We start from the raw sequence: 23,458 nt of genomic DNA, 5'->3' as shown, positions 1-23,458 counted from the left end.
TCGGACATCAATTCGTCAACGTGGGGTTGGTGGAGGTTGAAAGTTGGTTGTCCATAAATTAATTTTCTTTATTTTACTAACCTTTACATTCAAAACAAAATTTTGAATAAATAACTTGAACAACACGAATCAACTCAACCCAAAAAGTTAAATGACCCGAACCCTTGTTAAAATAATAAATCCAACAAAAAAATTTACTATCAGAACAATTGGGTTGAATCTAAAAGATATTTCCCGACTCAACCCAATTTATGAAACATATTTAGATGGAAAATAAATAAATAAATAAATGTTATATGAACTAACATTTTACTTTTATTCGACACAAAATTTTGAATAAATAACCCGAACAACACAAATCAACTCAACCAATCTAACCATAAATTTACGACCAAAACAATTGAATTGAATCTAAAACATAATTCTCCACTCAACTAATCTACAGAATATACCCATCCGTGGATTTATCGAGCTTTATTTCGAATTAAAATTCCAAAATCTTTCTAATAAAAGGCTAAATTATTTGAAAGAAAGAAAAAAAAAAATGATGCCATGGTTCATGAAACAAAGCAAATAGGAGGAGAAAAAAAAATTATTAAAAAACTAATAATTATTTACTTACTTTTCTAATTTATTTTTGCATCCAAAAACTGCCTCTCACTTTCTCTACAAAATTAATATGAGATAAGACAATTAAATCAAAGCCATACATACACAATGTTCTAATCAGAAAACGTACTAAACTTCAGCAGAATTTGATGCCAAAGCCATGTCCAATCGTTCCAAAAATGGAGTAGAATTCCAATTGACTCTCTCGTCCTGAAACCACGAACAAATGAACTTTTAATCATGTAACGACTCATAACCACCGCTAGCAAACGTTGTCCTCTTTGGGCTTTCCCTTTCGGGCTTCCCCTCGAAGCTTTAAAACGCGTATGCTAGGAGAAGGTTTTCACACCCTTGTAAAGGGTGTTTTGTTCTCTTTCCCAACCAATATGAGATTTGTGACATCACAAATCGAGTTTATGTTTCAGTTGAGTTATGTTCAGATTAACGAGACGAATGAGTTAATATCACAACTTGAAGATATAAAAGATATACCTCTCTGCTTTTCCTCGGTCCCTTGCACGAAGGATTGGAATCTGCATCTTGTCCTGTATGACTCCAGTAACTCCCAACCGTGCCTATGATAGGCGTCTCCTCGGGACTCCGACTCCTCAATCGCCTCGGAGTTGAGAATGCCGAGAACTGTCTAAGCTCGGCATCCTGTTTTGTAGGACTCCAGTAAGTTCCAACAGTGCCTATGATGGGCGCTTCCTCGGGACTCCGACTCCTCGATCGCCTCGGAGTTGAGAATGCAGAGAACTGTCTAATTTCTTCTAATGTCAATGCTCCTAAAATTGGCCTATCTTCATTACTTTTAGCTGAATTTCTTGTCCACATAGGTGAGTTTCCAATGGAGGAGCTAGTACTATTGGATTTTGGTGTGGTTTCAGATTCAACCAACCAGTTCGAAAGGCTGGTGTCGACTGCAATCTCATCCTCGACGTGCTTTAAATTGCTACGATTTTCTTTCGACTTTCGCATTGACCGAAAAGTAGGCTCTGGACTGATGGGCAGCACATCACAGCCTTTATCTAAACTGATATTCTCCTTTTCTGAAGGATTAACTGATGGCAGTGTTTCCACTTTTGCAGCACTCATACAATGTGTAATAACATTCTCAATTTGGTTAAGAACAGAACCAACATCTGTTTTCTTGTCCGATGAAGCGTTTACGGGTTGTTGACTCAAACAACGAGTAGCATTCTCGACAACATTCTCGTTCCGACATCCCATTTTCTTGTTTGATGAAGTGTTGTCGGGTTGATGGCTCAAACAATGAGTAACATTCTCAATTGGGTTAAGAACAGAACCGACAACATTCTCATTCCAATGTCCCGTTTTCTTATCCGATGAAGCATTTTCGAGTTGATGGCTCAAACAATGAGTAACATTCTCAATTGGTCTAAGAACAGAACCGACAACATTCTCGTTCCAACATCCCTTTTTCTTCTCCAATGAAGCGTTGTCGGGTTGATGGCTCAAACAATGAGTAACATTCTCAATTGGGCTAAGAACAGAACCGACAACATTCTCGTTCAGACGTCCCGTTTTCTTGTCCAATGAAGCGTTTTCAGGTTGATGGCTCAAACAACGAGTATCATTCTCAATTGGATTAAGAACAGAACCAACAACATTCTCGTTCCAACATCCCGTTTTCTTCTCCGATGAAGCGTTTTCGGGTTGATAGCTCAAACAAGTTACATTCTCAATAGGCTTAAGAACAGAACCGACAACATTCTTGTTCCAACATCCCGGTTTCTTCTCCAATGAAGTGTTTTCCAGTTGATGGCTTAGATCAAGACTATTAACCTCATTTTCTGCATCTTCAACTCCACAAACCTGTTTCCTTGAATCAAATGACAAAGAAAAGAGAGACTCTGAAGATTCCTGCTCCATCAATAACTTACTTTCTCCACGCCCATCATCAGCATTGATATCATCTTTTCTTTCTTCTTCATCTAAATGATCCATTTCTTCTGCATATTCATGATCTTCATCACTGTTTGAGCAATTTTCATACCTATGATTCAAAGGTAAAGTAAACGCTTGTGATAAATTAGAGCTTCCCAAAGATTCATCTTCTTCTTTTCCACTCTTCTCCTCTTCTTTAATCTCATCCAATTTGCTTTCATTTTCCTTACAGGGAACCACTTTATTATCCTCAACAATTGGTTCAGAAGCTTTTTCAGTTGTATGACACAACTCTATCTGTTCTTCAAATTTCTCTCTGTGCAGTAAAGAACAGTAAAATTAACCAGAAACTTCCAGTAAACAGCTAGAACCACACCCCAAAAACTGAGCTCGAAGAACAAGAAGAACACTCAGTTCTTCATCCTGTGTGGTTTCTCAGGATTTTGAGTGATTTCAAGCTCTTTTAGATGTTTGCATGTTAAAGAGAATGATCTAAATCATGTTCTTACGTTAAAAAAAGAAATTCCTAGCCAAAAAGATTGGATTATGCCCGATTTCGTTGAATTTTGAGCTAAATTACTAATTTAACGTTACTAATTCAGTTTGATCACATTCAAACAAGAACTTTAAATCATTTCTAAAATTTTCTTGATTACAACCGAAACTCAAAGAACAAGAAGAACACTCAGTTCTTAATCCTGTGTAAGCTCAGGATTTTGAGTGATTTCAAACTCTTTAGTTGTTTGCATGTTAAAGAGAATGATTTAAATCATGTTCTTACGTTTTGAAAAACAAAAAAATCCTAGCCAAAAAGATTGGATTATGCCCGATTTCATTGAATTTTGAGCTAAATTACTAATTTAACGTTACTAATTCAGTTTGATCACATTCAAACAAGAACTTTAAATCATTTCTAAAATTTTCTTGATTACAACCGAAACTCAAAGAACAAGAAGAACACTCAGTTCTTAATCCTGTGTAAGCTCAGGATTTTGAGTGATTTCAAACTCTTTAGTTGTTTGCATGTTAAAGAGAATGATTTAAATCATGTTCTTACGTTTTGAAAAACAAAAAAATCCTAGCCAAAAAGATTGGATTATGCCCGATTTCATTGAATTTTGAGCTAAATTACTAATTTAACGTTACTAATTCAGTTTGATCACATTCAAACAAGATGAATTTTAAATCATTTCTAAAATTTTCTTGATTCCAAGCGCAACTCAAAGAACAAGAAGAATACTCAGTTCTTAATCCTGTGTAAGCTCAGGATTTTGAGTGATTTCAAACTCTTTAGTTGTTTGCATGTTAAAGAGAATGATTTAAATCATGTCCTTACGTTTAAAAAACAAAAAAAATCCTAGCCAAAAAGATTGGATTATGCCCGATTTCATTGATTTTTGAGCTAAATTACTAATTTAACGTTACTAATTCAGTTTGATCACATTCAAACAAGAACTTTAAATCATTTCTAAAATTTTCTTGATTACAACCGAAACTCAAAGAACAAGAAGAACACTCAGTTCTTAATCCTGTGTAAGCTCAGGATTTTGAGTGATTTCAAACTCTTTAGTTGTTTGCATGTTAAAGAGAATGATTTAAATCATGTCCTTACGTTTAAAAAACAAAAAAAATCCTAGCCAAAAAGATTGGATTATGCCCGATTTCATTGATTTTTGAGCTAAATTACTAATTTAACGTTACTAATTCAGTTTGATCACATTCAAACAAGATGAATTTTAAATCATTTCTAAAATTTTCTTGATTCCAAGCGCAACTCAAAGAACAAGAAGAATACTCAGTTCTTAATCCTGTGTAAGCTCAGGATTTTGAGTGATTTCAAACTCTTTAGTTGTTTGCATGTTAAAGAGAATGATTTAAATCATGTCCTTACGTTTTGAAAAACAAAAAAATCCTAGCCAAAAAGATTGGATTATGCCCGATTTCATTGAATTTTGAGCTAAATTACTAATTTAACGTTACTAATTCAGTTTGATCACATTCAAACAAGATGAATTTTAAATCATTTCTAAAATTTTCTTGATTCCAAGCGCAACTCAAAGAACAAGAAGAATACTCAGTTCTTAATCCTGTGTAAGCTCAGGATTTTGAGTGATTTCAAACTCTTTAGTTGTTTGCATGTTAAAGAGAATGATTTAAATCATGTCCTTACGTTTTGAAAAACAAAAAAATCCTAGCCAAAAAGATTGGATTATGCCCGATTTCATTGAATTTTGAGCTAAATTACTAATTTAACGTTACTAATTCAGTTTGATCACATTCAAACAAGATGAACTTTAAACCATTTCTAAAATTTTCTTGATTCCAAACGAAACTCAAAGAACAAGATGAACACTCAAGTTCTCGCGCATGATGAATCTGAAAATCCAGAAACTAAACTTGAAGAACAAGTAAAACACTCAAATTATCACAGATGATCAAACTGAAAATCCTCGGTGAAACTAAACTCGAAGAACAAATAGAGATTCGATAACGAAACTAAACAGAGAACAATCAAAATTCAATAAACCCTAAAAAAACTCCAAAGGACTTACAGAGAATCCTTAATTAGGTCAATCGGCGGCACTTCAACCACTTCCTTCGTTTTCTCCAACGCAAAAACACCACCAGAAGCTTTAAAAACCTACAAAAACAAAACAACCGAAGACAAAATCCACCGATCATTCAAGAGCAAGAACAAAAAATCAGAAAACACGATGAGATCAAAAGGATTTACATGATTTGAAGAGGGAATCTCAACGGAGGACTTTCTGGGTTGTTTTCGGCGCTTGCAATCGCCAAAACAAGCTAGAAAGCAGCCCATGATTGATGGAGGGCGGCGGAAAGTGGAGAATCAAAGAGAAAAAAGTGGAAGAGGAAGAAGAAAGAGAGAGAGAGGGCTTCGATTAAATGGGAGTGAGGTTTGGGTTTAAAAGAACAGGAAACAAACGGCCATTGATGATTTTGGTGAATCTCTGTGGAGAAATATGACCGTTGGGAGTGTTGGAAAAGTGCTTTTCGGGGAGGCTTTTTTGGCTTCATTCACTGACCAAGTACTTTCCAAAGGAGCGCTGCCTACGTGGAAGCTGAAACCAATTAATAAAATATTTTTCTTTTTTTGCCATATAAAGCTATCATAATTATTTATTTATTTTTATTTTTTTTTTTTTTAATTCCAAAGTTTTTAGGTGTTTACGTCGTAATCATGACACGCTCACGATAAGCTTTAAGTAAAACCCAAGCTCCATATATATTTTTCATCGGACCTTAGACGTGGTTTTTCTTTGTCAACCGAAAATCACTTGTGTGGAATGCAAACTTGTTTGGCCACACACGCCGCCTCCGCGTGTATGTTCAATCGTCTACCACACAACTGACTTGCTTCTATACTAGGTTAAGTTATTTGGCTCGACCTTACCTCTATTCATGGGTAAGATCTCTCAATACAACGTCACATTTCATCTTGTCATCTTGGTTCCCAATCGACATGACCCACCTGTCTTTACACCATCTAAAGTCACGAGATGTCGTCGGCCATCGTAGTTCACTTAGTCATGTCATCGAGAACGGGCCCACGTGTCATTCATAAAATTGGGACGTCACGAACATCCATCCATTCAAAATATATTGGGACGTCACGCAGTTCACTCAGCTATATATATTAAACAATTTTTATATAATAAGCACTAAATTAATAAAAATACTTTCAAAAGTTTCAATAATATCCTTAAATTTAAAAAGAAAATTAAAAAATTTGATGGATATTTTTTTAACATAGTAATACCCGCAAAGGTATTTTAAAATTTTTTAAAATTTGAAATATTTTTAAAAGATAAATGAAAAATTCAAAGATATTTTTTAAAGTTTTATCTAACATTAACATTTATTATTATTATTATTATTTTTTAAACAAACCCTAAACCCTAAACCCCATAAATGTATATTATTAACAAAACTGGAATTGACTTTGTGATGGGCCTGAGATTTTGTTCCTTTCTTGAACCATATTTGGGCTTTTGGGCCCAGAGAAACTAGTTGGGCTTTTGGGCCCAGAGAAACTAGTTGGGCTTTTGGGCCCAGAGAAACTAGGCTTATTCCTAGCCTATAAAAATTTCCATCATAAAAAATGTTTAAAAAAAATTCAAACATACACTTACCTTTAATATTATATTTAAAAAATACTCATGAAATTTTAAATTTTATATTAACATCCTTTGCCTTTATAAAAAAAAATGTTTAAAAAATTATTACCATCAGTATCTGGGCAAAAACCATCTATCGACGCCTCATAAATCATCTCTAAAAATTTTAATGTTACTAAACTGGATACTAATCCTAAAAATATATTTTTTTTAATTTTTTAAAAGAAATTTAAAAGTGTAGTTGAAGCTTTTAAAAAAAAAATTAAAATTTAATAATATTTTAAAAGTATTTTTTAAATAAAATATTAATGATTTGTGTAGTAAAGATATATTTTAAATATATTTTAAAGAAAGTTTAATAGTATTTTTTTTNTAAATTATATCCAAAATTTACAAAATAATAATAATAATAATAAATAAAATAAGAAATACTTTTGATGGAAAATAAAATATAATGCTATGAGATTGTTTACGATATGTCATAATTAAAATTAAAAGACCAAAAATTTGTTATGAAATAAAAAATAAAAAGAAAACTTTTTGTTAAAAAAAATTAAATATTGATTGATTATAAGTGGTCTATGTCTACGTGCATTAAGGCTATATGTAGAGTGTTAGACGAACACGACTCTCCACAATGGTACAATGGTATGATATTGTCCACTTTGAGTATAAGCTCTCATGGTTTTGGAGTTATATTCCTCCATAGATGTGGGATTTCCATCATCCAACAAGTGCGCCTCCCCTTAATCGAGTCTTAGTCATCACCTTAATCGAGTCTTAGTCATTTTTTTCTGCCTTCGAGGAGGGGCATCCAACAAGTGCGCCTCCCCTTAATCGAGTCTTAGTCATCATTCCCTAAATTAGTCGATGTGGGACTTCCATCATCCAACAAGTGCGCCTCCCCTTAATCGAGTCTTAGTCATTTTTTACTGCCTTCGAGGAGGGGCTTGGCTCCTTTTCTTTAGGAGTTCTTTGTTCGATATTTGAGGATTTACCAATCTATTGGCACGACTAAGTTTTAGGGCATGACTCTAATACCATGTTAGACGAACACGACTCTCCACAATGGTATGATATTGTCCACTCTGAGTATAAGCTCTCATGGCTTTGCTTTGGGCTTCCCCAAAAGGCCTCACTCTCCAATGAAGTTAGTATTCCTCACTTATAAACCCATGATCATTCCTTAAATTAGTCGATGTGGGACTTCCATCATCCAACATAGAGAAGTACTACCAAGCTACTTATATTTGAGAATGAAAGTAGAGCCCAATGCCAATTATTGTATGTGTATACATCTATGGATCCCGACACTGGAGTAACTTATTGTAATTTTAAATACTCAATATTTTCCCGACAAAGGCAAGGGGTTATTGGACGGGTGACGGCACAGTTGTAGAGTCCACGAAACGATGCATTATAATCAAACTTTCGCATGTAATAACATTTTTATTTGTTTTAGTAAAGTATGTTACTTTGTTCGGCTTTTGAATTCTGTCTTGAAGAGTCATTTGAATCTAAATTTTTGTTATTTGACCTACTGTTTGATCTCGTAAAGATTCGTAGGTCTGATGATACGTCAAAAGCATGGTCAAATTAAAATATTAAAAGTACAATTAAATATTTAAAATCGAGAAATCATACTAAATTTGTAATTTAATTTTTTTTAATATATAGAAATATAAAAAATAGTTGGCTCAAATTTCCAGTGCTAATAAGACAGTGAAAACCATATTAATAAATAAAGTAAAAATAAATAATAAGACAATTTATTGGGAGTTGTTCATTAATTTGGTTACAATAATAATTAATAAATTAATTTAAACACAACTTGCTTAATTATGATAACAATAATATTTGAATATAATATATTTAATTTTCTATTGTCTTATAAATAAATTTTAAATTTGTTTACTTAATTAATAGGCTACCTAAATAATTTAATAATTTTATTATTATTATTATTATTATTCAGTCGCTCTTAAAAATAATTTTTAAACCATTTTAAAGGTAAATTTTAAAAATATATATTGAAATTAAATGGCAAATGTTAATTAAATATTTAAAAATAAAATAATAGATGTTCGATGTTGAATTAATAACTTGAACCATTCAAACGAATTCAACCCAACTCAAAAAATTTAAGAATGAGTTTAGTCGAGTTGTGTCTAAAAAATACCTCAATCCGACCTACGAACACTCCTAGTGTTTAATATTCATTATAAATACAAATTTCTAAGTAGTGTTTTCAAGAACAAATTTAATTAGATACTTAAAATTGAAACGAGATAAAGAATATTTCAGAAAAAACGCTCCCGATGAAAGCTATACTAAAAATATATTTAAAAAACAAGTGGGAATTGGACTTGGAAACGTCTCGACTCTCGAGACGCGTTAAACATGTTTAGTTCAGTTTAGATATGTTTTTAGCCTCATATGAGCGATTCACTAACCGTGTAGATATCCTTAGTTTTCAGGGTCTTTCCCCATTTGACGTTTAACAATCGAAGGTAACATTGTACGTTATCATCGACATCTAAAATGATTATGTGATATCCCACATTGGTTGGGGAGGAGAACAAATCACCCTTTATAACAGACGCGTTTTAAAGCCTTGAGAGGAAACCGAAAGGGAAAGCCCAAAGAGGACAATATCTTCTAGCGATGGATCTGGGTAGTTACAAATGATATCAGAGCCAGTCACCGGACGATGTGTCAGCCTTCTCACTCTTCCCCGAAGGGGGTAGACACGAGGCGGTGTGTCAGTAAGGACGCTGGCCCCAAAGGGGGTGGATTTGGTGGTGGTCCCACATCTATTGGAGAAAGGAATGGGTGACAGCGAGGACGCTGGGCCCGGGGGGGGTGGATTGTGATATCCCACATTGGTTGTGGAGGTGAACAAATCACGGGTTGGAAATCTTTCCCTAGCAGAAGTCGAAAAGAAAAGCCGTGGATGTGGGTCGTTACAATGTCACTGTTGTAGCAAAATAATATTTCGAAACAAATGAATAAAGATTTAAATTATAATAAGTGTCGGAGCACGTGTTCAAATATTAATTTGGAATATAAGTGGACTGATATATAAAATATGAAGACTGTTATATACACTATCGATAAGGATAAAATTGGAATAATAAAAAATGAATATATATTAATTTATTCCTTTATTTGTATATTATTAAAAAAAAAAACATGTTGGATTTAAATTCATTAATTAATTGAGGTTTCCAATGTTAATAATACAAATAAGATAATTAATTCAAAAGGGTCAAATGGAATCAAGCTATATTATTTAATAAAGTATATATTAAAAAATAAATTTTCTTTTTTATTTTTTACTAATTTTTATTCTAAAAGTAGATCGTTTGATCTCTTAATCGTTACAATCGGACGGTTAGATCGACTGAAGATGTATATTATAAAAACTCGATAAGTCAGATATACGTTCACAAATGATTGTATAGAACAATATACAAGTATTTTAAATGTGTCGTGTAGTTTAGAAACTTCGAGTGTTGCAATATTATTGTGATTCTCGTGGAATATGATTTACAAGAAACCTTTTTAAAATTAGACCATTACTCCGTCAAATTGTTTCTTAGGATCTTAACGGATTATGACTGAGACTCACTTATTCTTCTCAACCATCTACTGACTCCCGTGAGATTAGTCACATTACCCTTAATCGACTCTAGTGAGGTCTAATTGACCACGAGAGCACTTGATTGACCAATAGGGGTCACCCATGTTGAACCATGACCAACCCCTAAGGGTTAGGTTTAAGGGTCTCAACTATAGCTCACGCGCTGATGCTGGTCGACCTTTTGTTGCTTCTCGGGACATTTACTCTTGGCAGGTTTAGGATCCCGTCAATAATTTCACCTACAATAAAAATGTTACGTTACTAAATAATTATTTGAATAACATTTTTGAAATTTAAATATACTCTGTTATAAAACTATATTCACCAAAATTTAATTAATTTGGTCTATTACTTTTAAAAATATTTATTTTTTTAATTATTTTTTAGATTTTTATAGCAATTTTTTAAATATTGAAATAGATATTTTGAAATAATGGACCAAAATTAAATTAGTTTAGAAGTTAAAAAAAATAAATAAAATAAGATTTAAAATAATAAAGGTAACATATATAGTGTGTTCTTTTCTCTTGAGATTTAAAAAGAAAACGAAAAAAAAAAAAGAAAAAGAAAAAGAAAAAGGAGAAGTGGAAATTCTATTTGAATTTTATTTGATATTTTGAATGTTTATTTGGTTCACTTTTTTCTCTAAAATTTAAAATTTATACGTTAAATTTATGTACTCGTGATCGACTCAAGTAAGAGTGTAGGGTACAATACCATATCGGTTTCGATCTGGTACTCTTCTCTTGCATGTCATAGGTTACTACATCTGTGTCGGTATCAAATTCTGAAAAAAGCTTAAAAGAGTTGAAAGTCATTACATATACCAGCAAGGTGGATCAGATTCTTCTGCACGTGGGCCTGCAAAACATGCGGGAAGGACTTGCATTGGTCTGTAGGGATAGTTTTACTTTAAGAAGCAAAGATTAAGCAACCTAACCATATCGGAAGGGATATTGGAGAAGAATTCCTGGGCTACCAAGTGTCGAATCCAAATTCTGAATTTTGATCAAAATCCTCGACATGGGTCGTTACATTATAAGTTCCACATTAGTGTAACGGCCTAGATCCACCGCTAGCACATATTGTCCTCTTTGGACTTTCCCTTTCGGGCTTCCCCTCAAGGCTTTAAAACACGTCTGTTAGGGGAAGGTTTCCACACCCTTATAAATGATGTTTTGTTCTCCTCCCCAACCAATGTGGGACATCACAATCCATCCCCTTCGGGGCCCAGTGTCTTCGCTGGCATATTTCCTTCCTCCAATCGATGTGGAACCGCCACCAAATCCACCCCCTTTCGGGGCTCAACATCCTTATTGGCACACCGCCACGTGTCTATCCCCTTCGGGGAACAACAAGAAGGCTAACACATCGTCCGGTGTTTGACTTTGATACTATTTGTAACGGCCTATATCCATCGCTAGCAAATATTGTCCTTTTATAGGTAACACGTTACCACATCAGCATCCGTGTTGAATTCAAGTGTCGATTCTAATTCTAATAAAAAATCCTCAACATGGGTCACTACATTACAGGTTCCCACATTAGTGTCGATGTTCGGGTACGTAACAGGTTGCCACATCAGCGACCGTGTCAAATTCTTAACACCACGCCGAACTTGCATACAAAAATTTAGTAAAAAAATTAGACCTAAACAAAATATTAAAATCTAATACACATAATTTAAATTTAACTCTACATTCCAATATATTATGCAAACCTTTTGTTTGTTACTAAATTTAGCTTCAACAAACTTCCAATATAAACCAAATGAATCTATGATCAAAATTGGATGCTATTTTTATTAATTATTGATCAAATATGTAGCACTTTAACAATAATAATATAGGGTTTAACGGCGGATCCGAACCTAGCTTCACTTATTCACATTATATCTTCGATAATAGATAATAGGTATTTTCAATAGCCAACCCGAACCTACTCGACAATATCTTTCAATATATACTTTTTTGTATATAGTTATTACTGGTTTAAACATCTAACTCACCAACTCAATCTTTATGATTTGGGTTCGGGTACGTAATTTGGGTTGGTCGGGTTATCGGGTCATATGAACAATTCTCTGTCTATTACCCTCCGCTTTATAAATTTTTTAAAAACATATTTCCATAATTGTGACGTGAAAGTTTTTACAAAAGAAATTAACTTCAAACTAACAATATGAACCAATTTGAATCTAGGCGTGCACACGGGTTGAGTTGGAAAAATATTTCGAACCAACCCAAAATTTCAAGTTGATGACTCGAGCAACTCGAATAAAGTTCACTACTCAACCCAACCCAATCCGAGTTGAGGTGTCGGGGTTTCTTTTTATAATTATTATAAAAACTCTATTTATCACTACACGTGTTAAAAGTTAATAACTAAAATCCTATAAAATTTAAATATTAAATATTTACAAGTCAGTCTTTTTAATTTTCATAAAAATAGAGTAAGTTAGGATTAAATTGTAACCATATTTTCTGGTCGGTCTAACTCGACCAATAAAAAGATTGCGAACTAACTCGAGTTATTCAGCTCCCAAAAATTCAACCCAACCCAAACTGAAAAAAATCTAACCTAACTTAACTTAATCTCTATGGTTTGAGTCCGGTAGTGGTTGAATTCTCGAATCATTTAAACACTTTTTAAGTTCAAAATATATGGACAAAAACATTTTAGAAAAAAAAAAAAAATTGGAGGAGAATATGAAATATTTGAAGGATAAACTCAAGAAATTATTTAAAGCACAGCCGAAATGGGGAGCAGAGTAGCTCAGAACTCAGCCGAGAGGGACTTATCTGTCCATTTGTTCCCGCTACGGACGCCACATTTCCATTTCTCTCTCTATCTCTCTCTATCTCTCTCTGCTTCATTGATTGCATTACATTTCTTCATCTGGGTATTGTTTCGAACCCCACTTGTTGATTCTTTGCTCAATTTATTGCGTTAATCTGTATTTCTTTTGCTTTTTGTTCATCTTTTTGTTTTTGTTTTGTTTCTTCCCTTCTGTGAATCGATAAAGGGCTTTTGAATGGACCAAACAAACTAATCCACCTCTGTTTTGTTGGAGTCTGTGATGATCGGCTTTTGGAGATTCTCTTATCTTATCGTTCTTAATCTCTTCAGTTTTTTGCAGTTCAACAGAAGAAAAGGCTGAACGCTAGATTCGAATTCCAAGTTTGTTCTTCGTTCTTCGTGGTCGATCGTTAGTTTTTGGGGTTTTAGGCTGTTTTAGGCTGTTTTATATCCGATCTTCTGGTGTTCTTAACTATTTTTCTTCATTGCCAAACGTTTCAGGTTATTATTTGCTTCATTTCTCTATTTGTTTTGTTTGTAATGGCTTTTTTGGTGAAGTTTTTCATGGATTTCTCCTTTGATTTTAGGTATATGAAGGTGAGCTACTGATTTTTAAGAGTTCTAAAGTGAAAAACAGATGGAGTAGAAGTAGAGTATGTGTATCATGTGATAGGAGTTAATAGGGTGGTTGTGTTTGGGTTGAAATTTTAGAAGGAAAAAGGTTTTGGGTTAAAATGGAAGCACAGAATCAGAAGTCTCTGGAAAGAGTTGTTTCACAAAAGGCTTTGCAACTAGGGAGTTCATTTCCTTGTCAAATTTGTGTTGTGGGATTTCTCTGTGGAGTTTGTATTGCCTCTCTGTTTCTTGGTGCTTTTGCTTCATTTGGTGCTCCTTTAGGATTTGGTTGGAGTTCTTTCTCGTCTAATTCACTGCCTGCTTCGTTATGGAACTCCACTTCTGAAGCTATAAGTAAGTCTTCTCCATCATCTTCTTCTTACTATTTAGCTGAATTCTTGCTGTTTGGTATAATAGTGTATGCAATTTGGATTGAATTCTAAGATGTTTAGAGAGTTTGCTAAAAGATAAGCACATTGAGGTTGGCTTGATGGACAAAGAAGTTGTAAATTCATATGTTTTGAGGTTAAGATTGTGAGATCCTACGTTGGTTGGGGAGGAGAACGAAGCATTCTTTATAAGGATGTGGAAACCTCTCCAACCTTGAGGGGAAGCCCGAAAGGAAAGTTCAAAGAGGACGATATTTGCTAGTGGTGGGCTTGGGCAGTTACAAATGGTATCAAAGCCAGACACCGGGCGATGTGCCAGCGATGAGGCTGAGCCTCGAAGGGGGTGGACACGAGGCAGCGCCCTAACAACGTCGCTAGGCCCCGAAGGGGGTGGATTGGAGGGTTCCGCATCGATTGGAGAAGGAAACGAGTGTCAGCGAGAATGCTGGGGCCCGAAGGGATGGATTGTGAGATCCCACATCGGTTGGGGAGGAGAATGAAACATTCTTTATAAGAGTGTGGAAACCTCTCTCTAGCAGACGCGTTTTAAAAACCTTGAGGGGAAACCCGAAAGGGAACACTCAAAGAGGACAATATCTGCTAGCGGTAAGGTTAGACCGTTGCAAAGATATTAAATATCAGACTCATAAAATTAATCGAGGCGTGCACAAACTGGTCTAACAGGTGTGAATGAAGAAAGAAAGATAGATAAAAGATGAATTTAGTACCTAATACTTAATGTTGTAGCATAACTTAGAGTTAGCCAAAATGAAAAGAAACAATTGTTTATTCTGAAAGCTGGTTTGAAACTTTTGTTTGGATTGTGGAAAAATTCATTGGTATAAAGCTGTAAGGGAAGGAATTATTAAAAGGTATTGGATAAGATAAAGTTAGAACAACTTCTACTTTACCCCAATGCATTTTGACTTTAATAGCACAATTCTAAGGAGTTCTAAAATACTCTTATCTTCTGGGAGAAGCTACTGTCTTTTTTGGTTTTAAATTTGTTTAGTTGGCCATGAATATAATCATAGTTCATTGTTAATTCAAAATATTAGAAGGTTATGTTATCATTTAAGCAATGTCAATTAGAAGTGATCTTTAAGGAACATAGTAGCTAATCTTTGTAGAAAGAAATGAAGTAGAAGCTTTTCATTAATTTCAAATTGCTTCCAAGTAGTGAATAGTTTGTTGTTCATCATTGATCAATTTGAAAATATCGTCTCATTTCTGACCCGAAAACAATGTGAATGATTTGTCAGACTGTAACTTGAAAGTAGAGGAGGTCGAGAGACCGAAGGATTTTCGGAAAATTGAGGTACATAAGGATGAGGATAAAGTGTCCTTGCTATATGCAGCTTGGAGTTCTTCGTTGACTGAACCAATCAGGGGAAATAATGCATTTTCACGGTATCTTGGACTGGACAAAGCAACAGTACCAAATGCACCCCATTTGGAAGATTGCAAGTTGAAAGTAGAAGCAAATAAGCGCTACGATGAGCGGACCGATGGATTCCTTCGTTGGACAAGTTGGAAAGGGTTCTTAGACATGCACCCGACTGCTACGAGTGAGGAATCGAGCTACCTTCGGCACCAAGAAATTTCTAAAGGTTCCTACCCTCCCTGGGTATGTTTCTAAAAGTTCTTGAATTTTGAATTGTGATGACTAAATACTGATGTGTTACAAGTTTCTGCTATGTTCTTACAGTTTCTGCAGTAGGTTAAAACATGCTGGCCACCATATTTGTTAATCCCATAAACTTAATAATTGGAGACTTCAATTGACCATGATCAAATTGTTAACAATACCATAGTTTCCAGGTTACAGGATCAGATGAAGAAAACTACCCCTTAACTAGAAGAGTACAGCGCGATCTATGGATCCATCAGCATCCATTGAACTGTAGAGATCCAAATGTTCGGTTTCTTGTAGCTGATTGGGAGCGGTTACCTGGATTCGGTATCGGAGCTCAGATAGCTGGAATGTGTGGCCTTCTGGCTATAGCAATCAACGAGAAGAGGGTTCTCGTTACGAATTATTATAATCGAGCTGACCATGATGGATGCCAAGGTATTGAGTGATAGGTTATGTACCAATATGCTATAATCATGAACTGCATTTAATATTTGCCCATCTTTTTACCTGTTTCTCCTTTTCTTCTGGATTTGAAGCTTGGAAAGCACTTGTTTGAGGAAACCCAGCTAGGAAGAACTATATTATAAAGGTTAACATGTTCACTTTTCGAGCCTTAATCTTGGTTTATATATAGGCTCATCTCGGTCCAGTTGGTCCTGCTACTTCTTCCCCGAAACATCCCAAGAATGTCGGGACCGTGCATTTGAACTTTTGGGAAACAACACAGCATGGAAGAGTGGAATCATAACAGCAAAAGAAAATTACAGCACCAAGGAAATATGGACTGGTCGGGTTCCTAGGTGAGCTATTGCCTAGGGAGTAAACTAACTATCAAACACATTGATATCTATAAATCAAAGAGCTTAATAAGTGTCATGATTTCAAAAATTTTAAAGAATATTTGTTGATCTTGATATTTTTATCAAAATCTCAAGAAAATTGGGACCTTGGTATCTTCATTGATACCAACAGTTCAACACTATTGCTTTATTAGTTGATGAGTAAATTCATTGATGATTAATGCAGAATATGGGGAAATCCTTGGAGTTATATGCAACCCACAACAGAAGTAAATGGAAGTTTACTTTCTAATCATCGAAAAATGGACAGAAGGTGGTGGAGAGCACAGGTAATCTTTTATGCTCCTTAGATAACTGAAGTAAATGGAAGTTTATTTTCTGACACTATCCTGACAATCCCTTCCCTTTTGTTGCCTTACTGAAAGATTGTGTCTAAATGTAATAATGAACATGTGCTACATACAAAAGCCTGCTTAAAAGTTGTGCTGAAAGGAAAAAACTTGGCTATAAGTTGATAAGTAGCCAATCTTGAGACTAGAAAGTAAGAAAATAGGACTGGATTTGTGCTGCAAAAGCAATGAGAAAACATACTGTGATATCTGACACACTACCTATCCCTAAAATTATCTGAGATCCCAAGTTGGTTGGGAAGGATAACGAAACATTCTTTATAAGGGTGTGGAAACCTCTCCCTAGCAGATGCGTTTTAAAAACCTTGAGAGAAAGCTCAAATATGACAATATCTGCTAGTGGTGGGCTTTGGTCATTACAAATGGTATTAGAGCTAGACACCATGCGATGTGCCAGTGAGGAGGCTGACCCCCAAAGAGGGGTGGACATGCGGCAGTGTGCCAACAAGGACGTTGGACCTCAAAGGGGAGTGTATTGGGGGTCCCACATTGATTGGAGAAGGGAACGAGTGCCAATGAGGACGCTGAGCCCTAAAGGGCGGTGGATTGTGAGATCCAACATCGGTTAGGGAGGAGAACGAAACATTTTTTATAAGGGTGTGAAAATTTTTCTCTAGCGTTTTAAAAACCTTGAGGGAAAGCCTAAATGGGAAAGCCCAAAGAGGACAATATCTGCTAGCGGTGGGCTTGGTCGTTACACTATCCCTATTAACACGTTAAAAATTTGTCAACATGAATATAGCTCCATAGTTAATATACAATATCTCAACTGAGAGATTGGATGATCAAATCCCATTGAATTCAAGCCCTTATTAAAAATACAAATATGACCATTCCCAACCATATGCATTGGTAGCATTTGGATAGATTTCTCTCAATACAAACTTCCAAAATCTGCCTGTCCAACCATTCCAAGTTCCTAACCTTTCACGCCCTGACAAACTTCTAACAAACATTTCAAGTTACTATAAGCATTCCTACATCCCTATCTCTAACATTTAAAACAGCAGAAATGTCCAATAACGAGGACCATACATTAGAATTCTGACACAGAAAATTTGATCCTCAGGCAGTTCGCTACTTAATGAGATTTCAGACAGAATACACATGTGGCTTAATGAATGCCGCCCGCCATGCCGCATTTGGAAAGGAAGCTGCAGAAATGGTTCTCAAAAGTCTCGATGGAAAATGGCCAAAGGTATCAAATGCTTTTGAATATAAGGAAGCTAAGCTCACTATCATAGTTTTTTCATAATAAGATGGAAAGCAGTATTGAACTGATAGAAAAAGGTTGTAATTCAAGTCTGTAGTTGCATATTCCTCAGGATCGTGATTCTAATATTGGGTGTCCTATTTCAGAACGATTCAATGGTATCGAAACATGATATCGAAGAATTTGTTTGGTCGAATCACAAGCCATGGATACCTAGGCCACTGTTAAGCATGCATGTAAGAATGGGAGATAAAGCCTGTGAAATGAAGGTTGTTGAATTTGAAGAATACATGGCCCTTGCTGGGCGTATTAGAAGACGATTTCCAAATCTTGACAGCATTTGGCTTTCGACCGAAATGCAGGTGTGTTCTACCCCCAAAACGAACCATTTAATTATACATGAACACCTATAAGCTCTTCTCTCACTATGTGCAATCTGTAATATATCCCAGGAAGTGATCGATAAAACAAGAAGTTATCCGTCCTGGAAATTTTACTATACAAATGTGAAGCGACAAGTAGGAAACCTTACGATGGCCACCTACGAAGCACAGCTCGGTAGGATAACCAGTACAAACTATCCTCTTGTGAACTTCTTGATGGCAACTGAAGCTGACTTTTTCATTGGAGCATTGGGTTCAACATGGTGCTTTCTTATAGATGGAATGAGAAATACAGGAGGTAAAGTAATGGCTGGATACTTGAGTGTTAACAAGGATAGGTTTTGGTGAACTGAAAATTATATCTCTAGTCGATCATTTGTAGATAGGATTCTTTTTTTTCCATTGTCCTTTTTGTCTTCCTTTTGTAGGGGGAAGAGGGAGGGAGATAGAATAATGAGATCTTGTGGTATATATCGTACGTGTACAGAAAGATTGATTAGAAATAAAAGTCTGTTCCTTTTTTATGGTTAGGTGGCTGTCTTTGCTGTGAAGGAAAGGAGTTGATGATGCAACCGACCAAATCCGAAAGGATGTTTGATTGGTTCCGTTTTGATGGTATGTTTTGGCTTTGTCCTATTTAGGTTTTCCCTTTCGAGCTCCTCCTCAAGGTTTCTAAAACACGTCTGCTACGGAGAGGTTTCCACACCTTTATAAAGAATGTTTCGTTTTCCTCCCCCAACCAATGTGGGATCTCACGGTCAACCCACATTTGGAGCCTAGAGCCTTCGCTAACACTCGTTCCTCTCTCTAATCGATGTGGGATCCCCCAATCCACCCCTTTTGGAACCCATCATCTTCGTTGGCACACCGTCTAGTGCCCACCCCTTTGTTTAGCCTACTCGCTAACACAAAACATTTTAAAAATCGAGGAAAAGCCTGAAAGGGGAAGCTCAAAGAGAACAATATCTGCTAGCGAGCCCCAAAATTGATAAAAGCCCAACTCAATATAACATGTGAACAAAAATAGTCCGACAACAGCCATGTCCACCCCTTGTTTAGCCTACTCGCTAGCACAAGTCTGAAAGGGGAAGCTCAAAGAGAACAATATCTGCTAGCCCGCTCCAAAATTGATAAAAGCCCAACTCAATATATGTGAACAAAAATAGTCAGACAACAGCACAACAACACAGAACTTCTGAACCTAAAAGAAAAAGCTGCTAGGGAAGTAACCTTATTATCACTTAAATCAATTATTACTTCATTTGGGTGAAATGAAAATAAGATTTATACATTATAAGTGGAAAATGTGTTCATGTCAAGGAGGGGTCAGGTCAAGAAGAGCTTCTCTTCAGGAGTCGTGGGTATTACACAGCAACAACAACAAAAACGTAAAATTTATAATCGGTGATCAGGTACAAAGATTGGGGTCTAATTGAAAATTAAATGGAAATAAGCTACAAAAGAAGAGACTGTGTCTCTCCAGAGATGTATTCCAGATGAAAATTACTACAGATACGATGCTTGATTAATCAACAAAGCCTTTCCCACCAAACAAATAACCCATGGATCCTCTAAGCTCATGATCTTTCAATGTGCAAAATAGAAAAAAAGGTCAAATTCAAATAGGAGAAAAGCTTACCTCCATCTGTTGCAGAAGGATCTCAAAGTGGCAATGGCAGCAGCAAGAAATCACCTATAAAAAAGAATTACTCTTCCACGTCCTCACTCGTTTGAATTCCTCCATTCCCGCCTTTAGCAGTTGCTTGTTTCTTGTGCTTTTTGTTCTTTGCTTTCTTGGCTTTCATACGGCGTTTCTTCTCATTTGCATCAACCCATGTGTACTCGGACGGTATATGAAACGGGTCGACTTCATCCTTATACCGATTGCTGTCACTATCGCTCGATTGCCCACCTCGACTTCCTCTCATCCATGAAATCCATGACGAGTTTCCCTCTGACTCCTTGGACTTAGCATCCTGGAAATGTGCTGGACTTGAGAGTGGGGTAGCAAATTCTTCAACTGGATGAAGCTCCTCAAATTTTGTGAAAGTAACTAGTACTCTAATCGTCGGGACAATGGGGATAGCAACCTACAGAATGAAACGTAACGTATCACTTCACTATCATAATATTTGTTGATAAGGATTAAGATAAGAACAAAAATATCCTTAGTATCATACCATAAACATGTTGAACCATAATAACATACTATCAGATATCCTAAATGCATGGAGATTTGGAGATCAAAGATTACACATGACCTCACAGAGATGATAGTACAGTACAGCTTATACCTTAGCATAACATTCTCCCAAATTCTATCAATATATTAAGTGTCCTGGTTACTGATAGCAAGGGTCCTGCCAATCTGCTGGGAACTAAAATTAGAGGTAACAAACTCTTATCAAAGAACACGTGCTAACCAGGAGATTTCGAGCCGACCCTTAATAAGAACGCGTAAGAAATGATGCTTCTACTTTAATGAGATTATTGGGGTCTATTCCATTTAGTTAAGGGACAAAGCTAACTTTAATCTCTCCCCCAAAAGGGTATGTCAATATTCTTTTACAGGATTGAATTTGAAAAACCCTTCTCCGCTTAGGTAGCTACTCCCTCAAAATGTAGTTGAGCTTTGCCAATGAGTGATGTCCATATCCAGATCCAAACACGGACCGGAGAACAGACAATCAGTTAGTTACTCCTCTATGCAACATATAGGGGCATTTCATTTCAAACAATGAAGGAGTGTACGTACGACTCATCGAGTGGTTCACATCACAGAAATAGATAACCTAAGTAATAAACGAAAATGGTAAAAAAAAGTCTTACCTTCACCGGAAATGTACCATGAGGCAACTTGGTTGTTAAAAGCTCCCTTAGTCTCCTGATAGCTTTTACCTTGTTGGCTAGGATGTCAAGTAGAGGAAGAAGCTCATCTGTTTTTAAAGGAAAATCTGGTGTCAACCATAAGACAGGTCTCAAACCCTTTTTATACTCACTTTCATGCTTAGAGTCATTGGTGACTCCTTTCTTCTTTTTCTTCTTACTGCTTTTATCTTTTCCCTTCTTCGCATCCCCCGTATCTTCTGTCGATAATTCAGAAGACGGTTTTTGATGGGCACCTTCCGGAGCTGATTTCGAAACTTTCTTCAAAATCTTTGGATCGTCGGGATCGTCGTTACTTCCCTTGCTACTCTTCTTGTTCCAACCAAACCAACTCTTCTTCTCCTTAGTAGCACCATTTGGATCGCAGTTTTCGTAAGAACCTACCGAACCATTTTCTTGGCTTTCGAAGGCTGTGTGTTCCTCGTCCTCGCCCGGACCCTCAGAGTTTCCCATTCGAAGTGCGGAATCCAATTGCATTTTCTCTTCTGCTGTCAATACATCATCAAACTCATCGTTTTCACCACCATTGGCCAGCCTTTCTTCATCATCTCCAGCAAATAGCTCCTCGTCTGTCATAGCTCCAGGAACCCTCCTTGACTTCACACTCACCATCACATGAAGCATATCGTATATTTTCGCCTTCCAATTTCCGACCATCTCAGTTCTCTCCTGTCTTCTCCAATTTAAATGGGGAACAAGCTCCGCTTGAGTAACATCAATGCCTGGCCTATACATGTTTGTCTGCGACATCAAGGCCACTTCATGGGCAACTTCAGCTTCTGTTGGTTGAATACCAGCTCCCTCTAAGGCATTTGTAATTTCCTTCTCTTTATGAGCAAGAACAATCAAAGAACCTGGAGATAACTTAACATTACCATCCTCTGAACTATAACCCTCACCTAGAAAGAGAAATGTTTGATCAGAACGTTGAATTCGAAAACCATCAAAACCAGCAAGGGTCATATCGGCTCGAAGATTAGAACCACGCTTCCAAATGCGATAAGTATCTGATGGGGCGATTCGACCAATAAAAGGAATAACCGAACTCTCAAAATGAAAAGTTATCTCCATGTAAAAATCCCGAATCCGAGAAGCAGAAGCAATAATACGAGGAAGCCTGCGACACCATTTCGCCCATGCAAGAGGCTGGTAATGTCTAGCAATTATCATCGCTATTGCTTCCTCTCTCGTACAAACAGCTTCCTGTAGGGCATTCCAACCATGCTCATTCTGTAAGCTCCAATCAGCACCAGCTCCCATCAAAATCTCAGCTGAAATCTGATCTCGAAGGCGTACAGCAAGGTGCAGAGGCGTCTCCCGACCAGGAACTTCGCGACAATCAATAGCAGCAGAGACAGCATCAGCTTGGAGCTCTGCAGCAAGAGATTCCTCTTCAGTATTAACCTCACCAGCCTTAGCTAGCCGAGGAAGGGACGCAACAATGCGCTTGAGAGAGGCATAATCTCGACGAACAACTGCTAGATGCGCTGGACTATGCGAGTATTTCGAAAAATCTTCCATGGATGCTTACCTCTTGTATATCTCTAACTTAAATTCCTAAATCACCACCCATTCATTTTCTGGAAGAAACTAAAAATCAGATCTCGAGCTGAACAAGAATTTCTCCTTCAGTTCCCAGCTCGAGATGAACATTCAATTTCTAGGGCTTAACTAAAGAACCAACAAACATTAGGCATTCTCTCAGAAACTCTTTTTCAAGTACAGATTCCCCAAGAATCGCCTCTACCAGTAGTTACACAACAGAAAGAGAACCTCAAGCCAGATTACTCACATACCTTCATCATCCTCAAATCGCCACCATTTTAGCAGCTCACTGAACTGACAGACATCACTCAAAACACCCTGATCTCAAACTCTGCCGCCTACTGCCACACAGTGAAGCAATCAAAAACCCCAAATCTGCAAAACAAACAACAAAAATCATAAACAGCAAAATCAAAAGCAGGCAACTCCCATTCATTTGTTCAATTCCATTTTCAAATCACAAAAAAAAAAAAAAAAAAAGGA

General features: G+C 36.2%; 3 protein-coding genes across 5 annotated transcripts in view; 1 reads left to right on the top strand and 2 right to left on the bottom strand.

Moving 5' to 3' along the window:
• Nucleotides 1-574: 574 nt before the first annotated feature.
• Nucleotides 575-5,472, bottom strand: LOC111798309. The gene is made up of 4 exons (XM_023681370.1): nucleotides 5,252-5,472; nucleotides 5,070-5,158; nucleotides 1,102-2,833; nucleotides 575-819 (listed from the first exon to the last, which is right to left on the bottom strand). The coding sequence occupies exons 1-4, from the start codon at nucleotides 5,336-5,338 to the stop codon at nucleotides 739-741; spliced, it is 1,989 nt and encodes a 662-aa protein (XP_023537138.1). The 5' UTR covers nucleotides 5,339-5,472; the 3' UTR covers nucleotides 575-738.
• A 7,601-nt stretch (nucleotides 5,473-13,073) lies between these two features.
• Nucleotides 13,074-19,074, top strand: LOC111799303. 3 transcript variants are annotated; one of them, XM_023682812.1, is made up of 10 exons: nucleotides 13,074-13,201; nucleotides 13,439-13,599; nucleotides 13,686-14,067; nucleotides 15,365-15,729; nucleotides 15,924-16,173; nucleotides 16,373-16,538; nucleotides 16,765-16,867; nucleotides 18,018-18,146; nucleotides 18,308-18,523; nucleotides 18,614-18,892. In XM_023682812.1, the coding sequence occupies exons 3-10, from the start codon at nucleotides 13,833-13,835 to the stop codon at nucleotides 18,890-18,892; spliced, it is 1,743 nt and encodes a 580-aa protein (XP_023538580.1). In that variant the 5' UTR covers nucleotides 13,074-13,201; nucleotides 13,439-13,599; nucleotides 13,686-13,832. The 3 variants fall into 3 exon arrangements, with proteins under 3 accessions (XP_023538580.1, XP_023538581.1, XP_023538582.1); XM_023682813.1 differs by having other exon boundaries at nucleotides 13,429-13,599; XM_023682814.1 differs by lacking the exon at nucleotides 13,074-13,201 and having other exon boundaries at nucleotides 13,208-13,599; nucleotides 18,614-19,074.
• An 834-nt stretch (nucleotides 19,075-19,908) lies between these two features.
• Nucleotides 19,909-23,458, bottom strand: part of LOC111799302 — a gene marked incomplete at its 5' end in the record, with an annotated part of 4,061 nt that continues 511 nt past the window's right edge. Inside the window, 2 exon segments of the mRNA XM_023682811.1 lie at nucleotides 19,909-20,634; nucleotides 21,374-23,350. Coding sequence (XP_023538579.1) covers nucleotides 20,251-20,634; nucleotides 21,374-22,951 — 1,962 coding nt within the window. The 3' untranslated portion in view covers nucleotides 19,909-20,250.

The sequence above is a fragment of the Cucurbita pepo genome, chromosome LG07 (assembly GCF_002806865.2).
Source record: "Cucurbita pepo subsp. pepo cultivar mu-cu-16 chromosome LG07, ASM280686v2, whole genome shotgun sequence".
Taxonomy (NCBI): Eukaryota; Viridiplantae; Streptophyta; class Magnoliopsida; order Cucurbitales; family Cucurbitaceae; genus Cucurbita; species Cucurbita pepo.
Note: the sequence above shows the minus strand (reverse complement) of the source record. Positions and strands in the feature narration are given on the sequence as shown.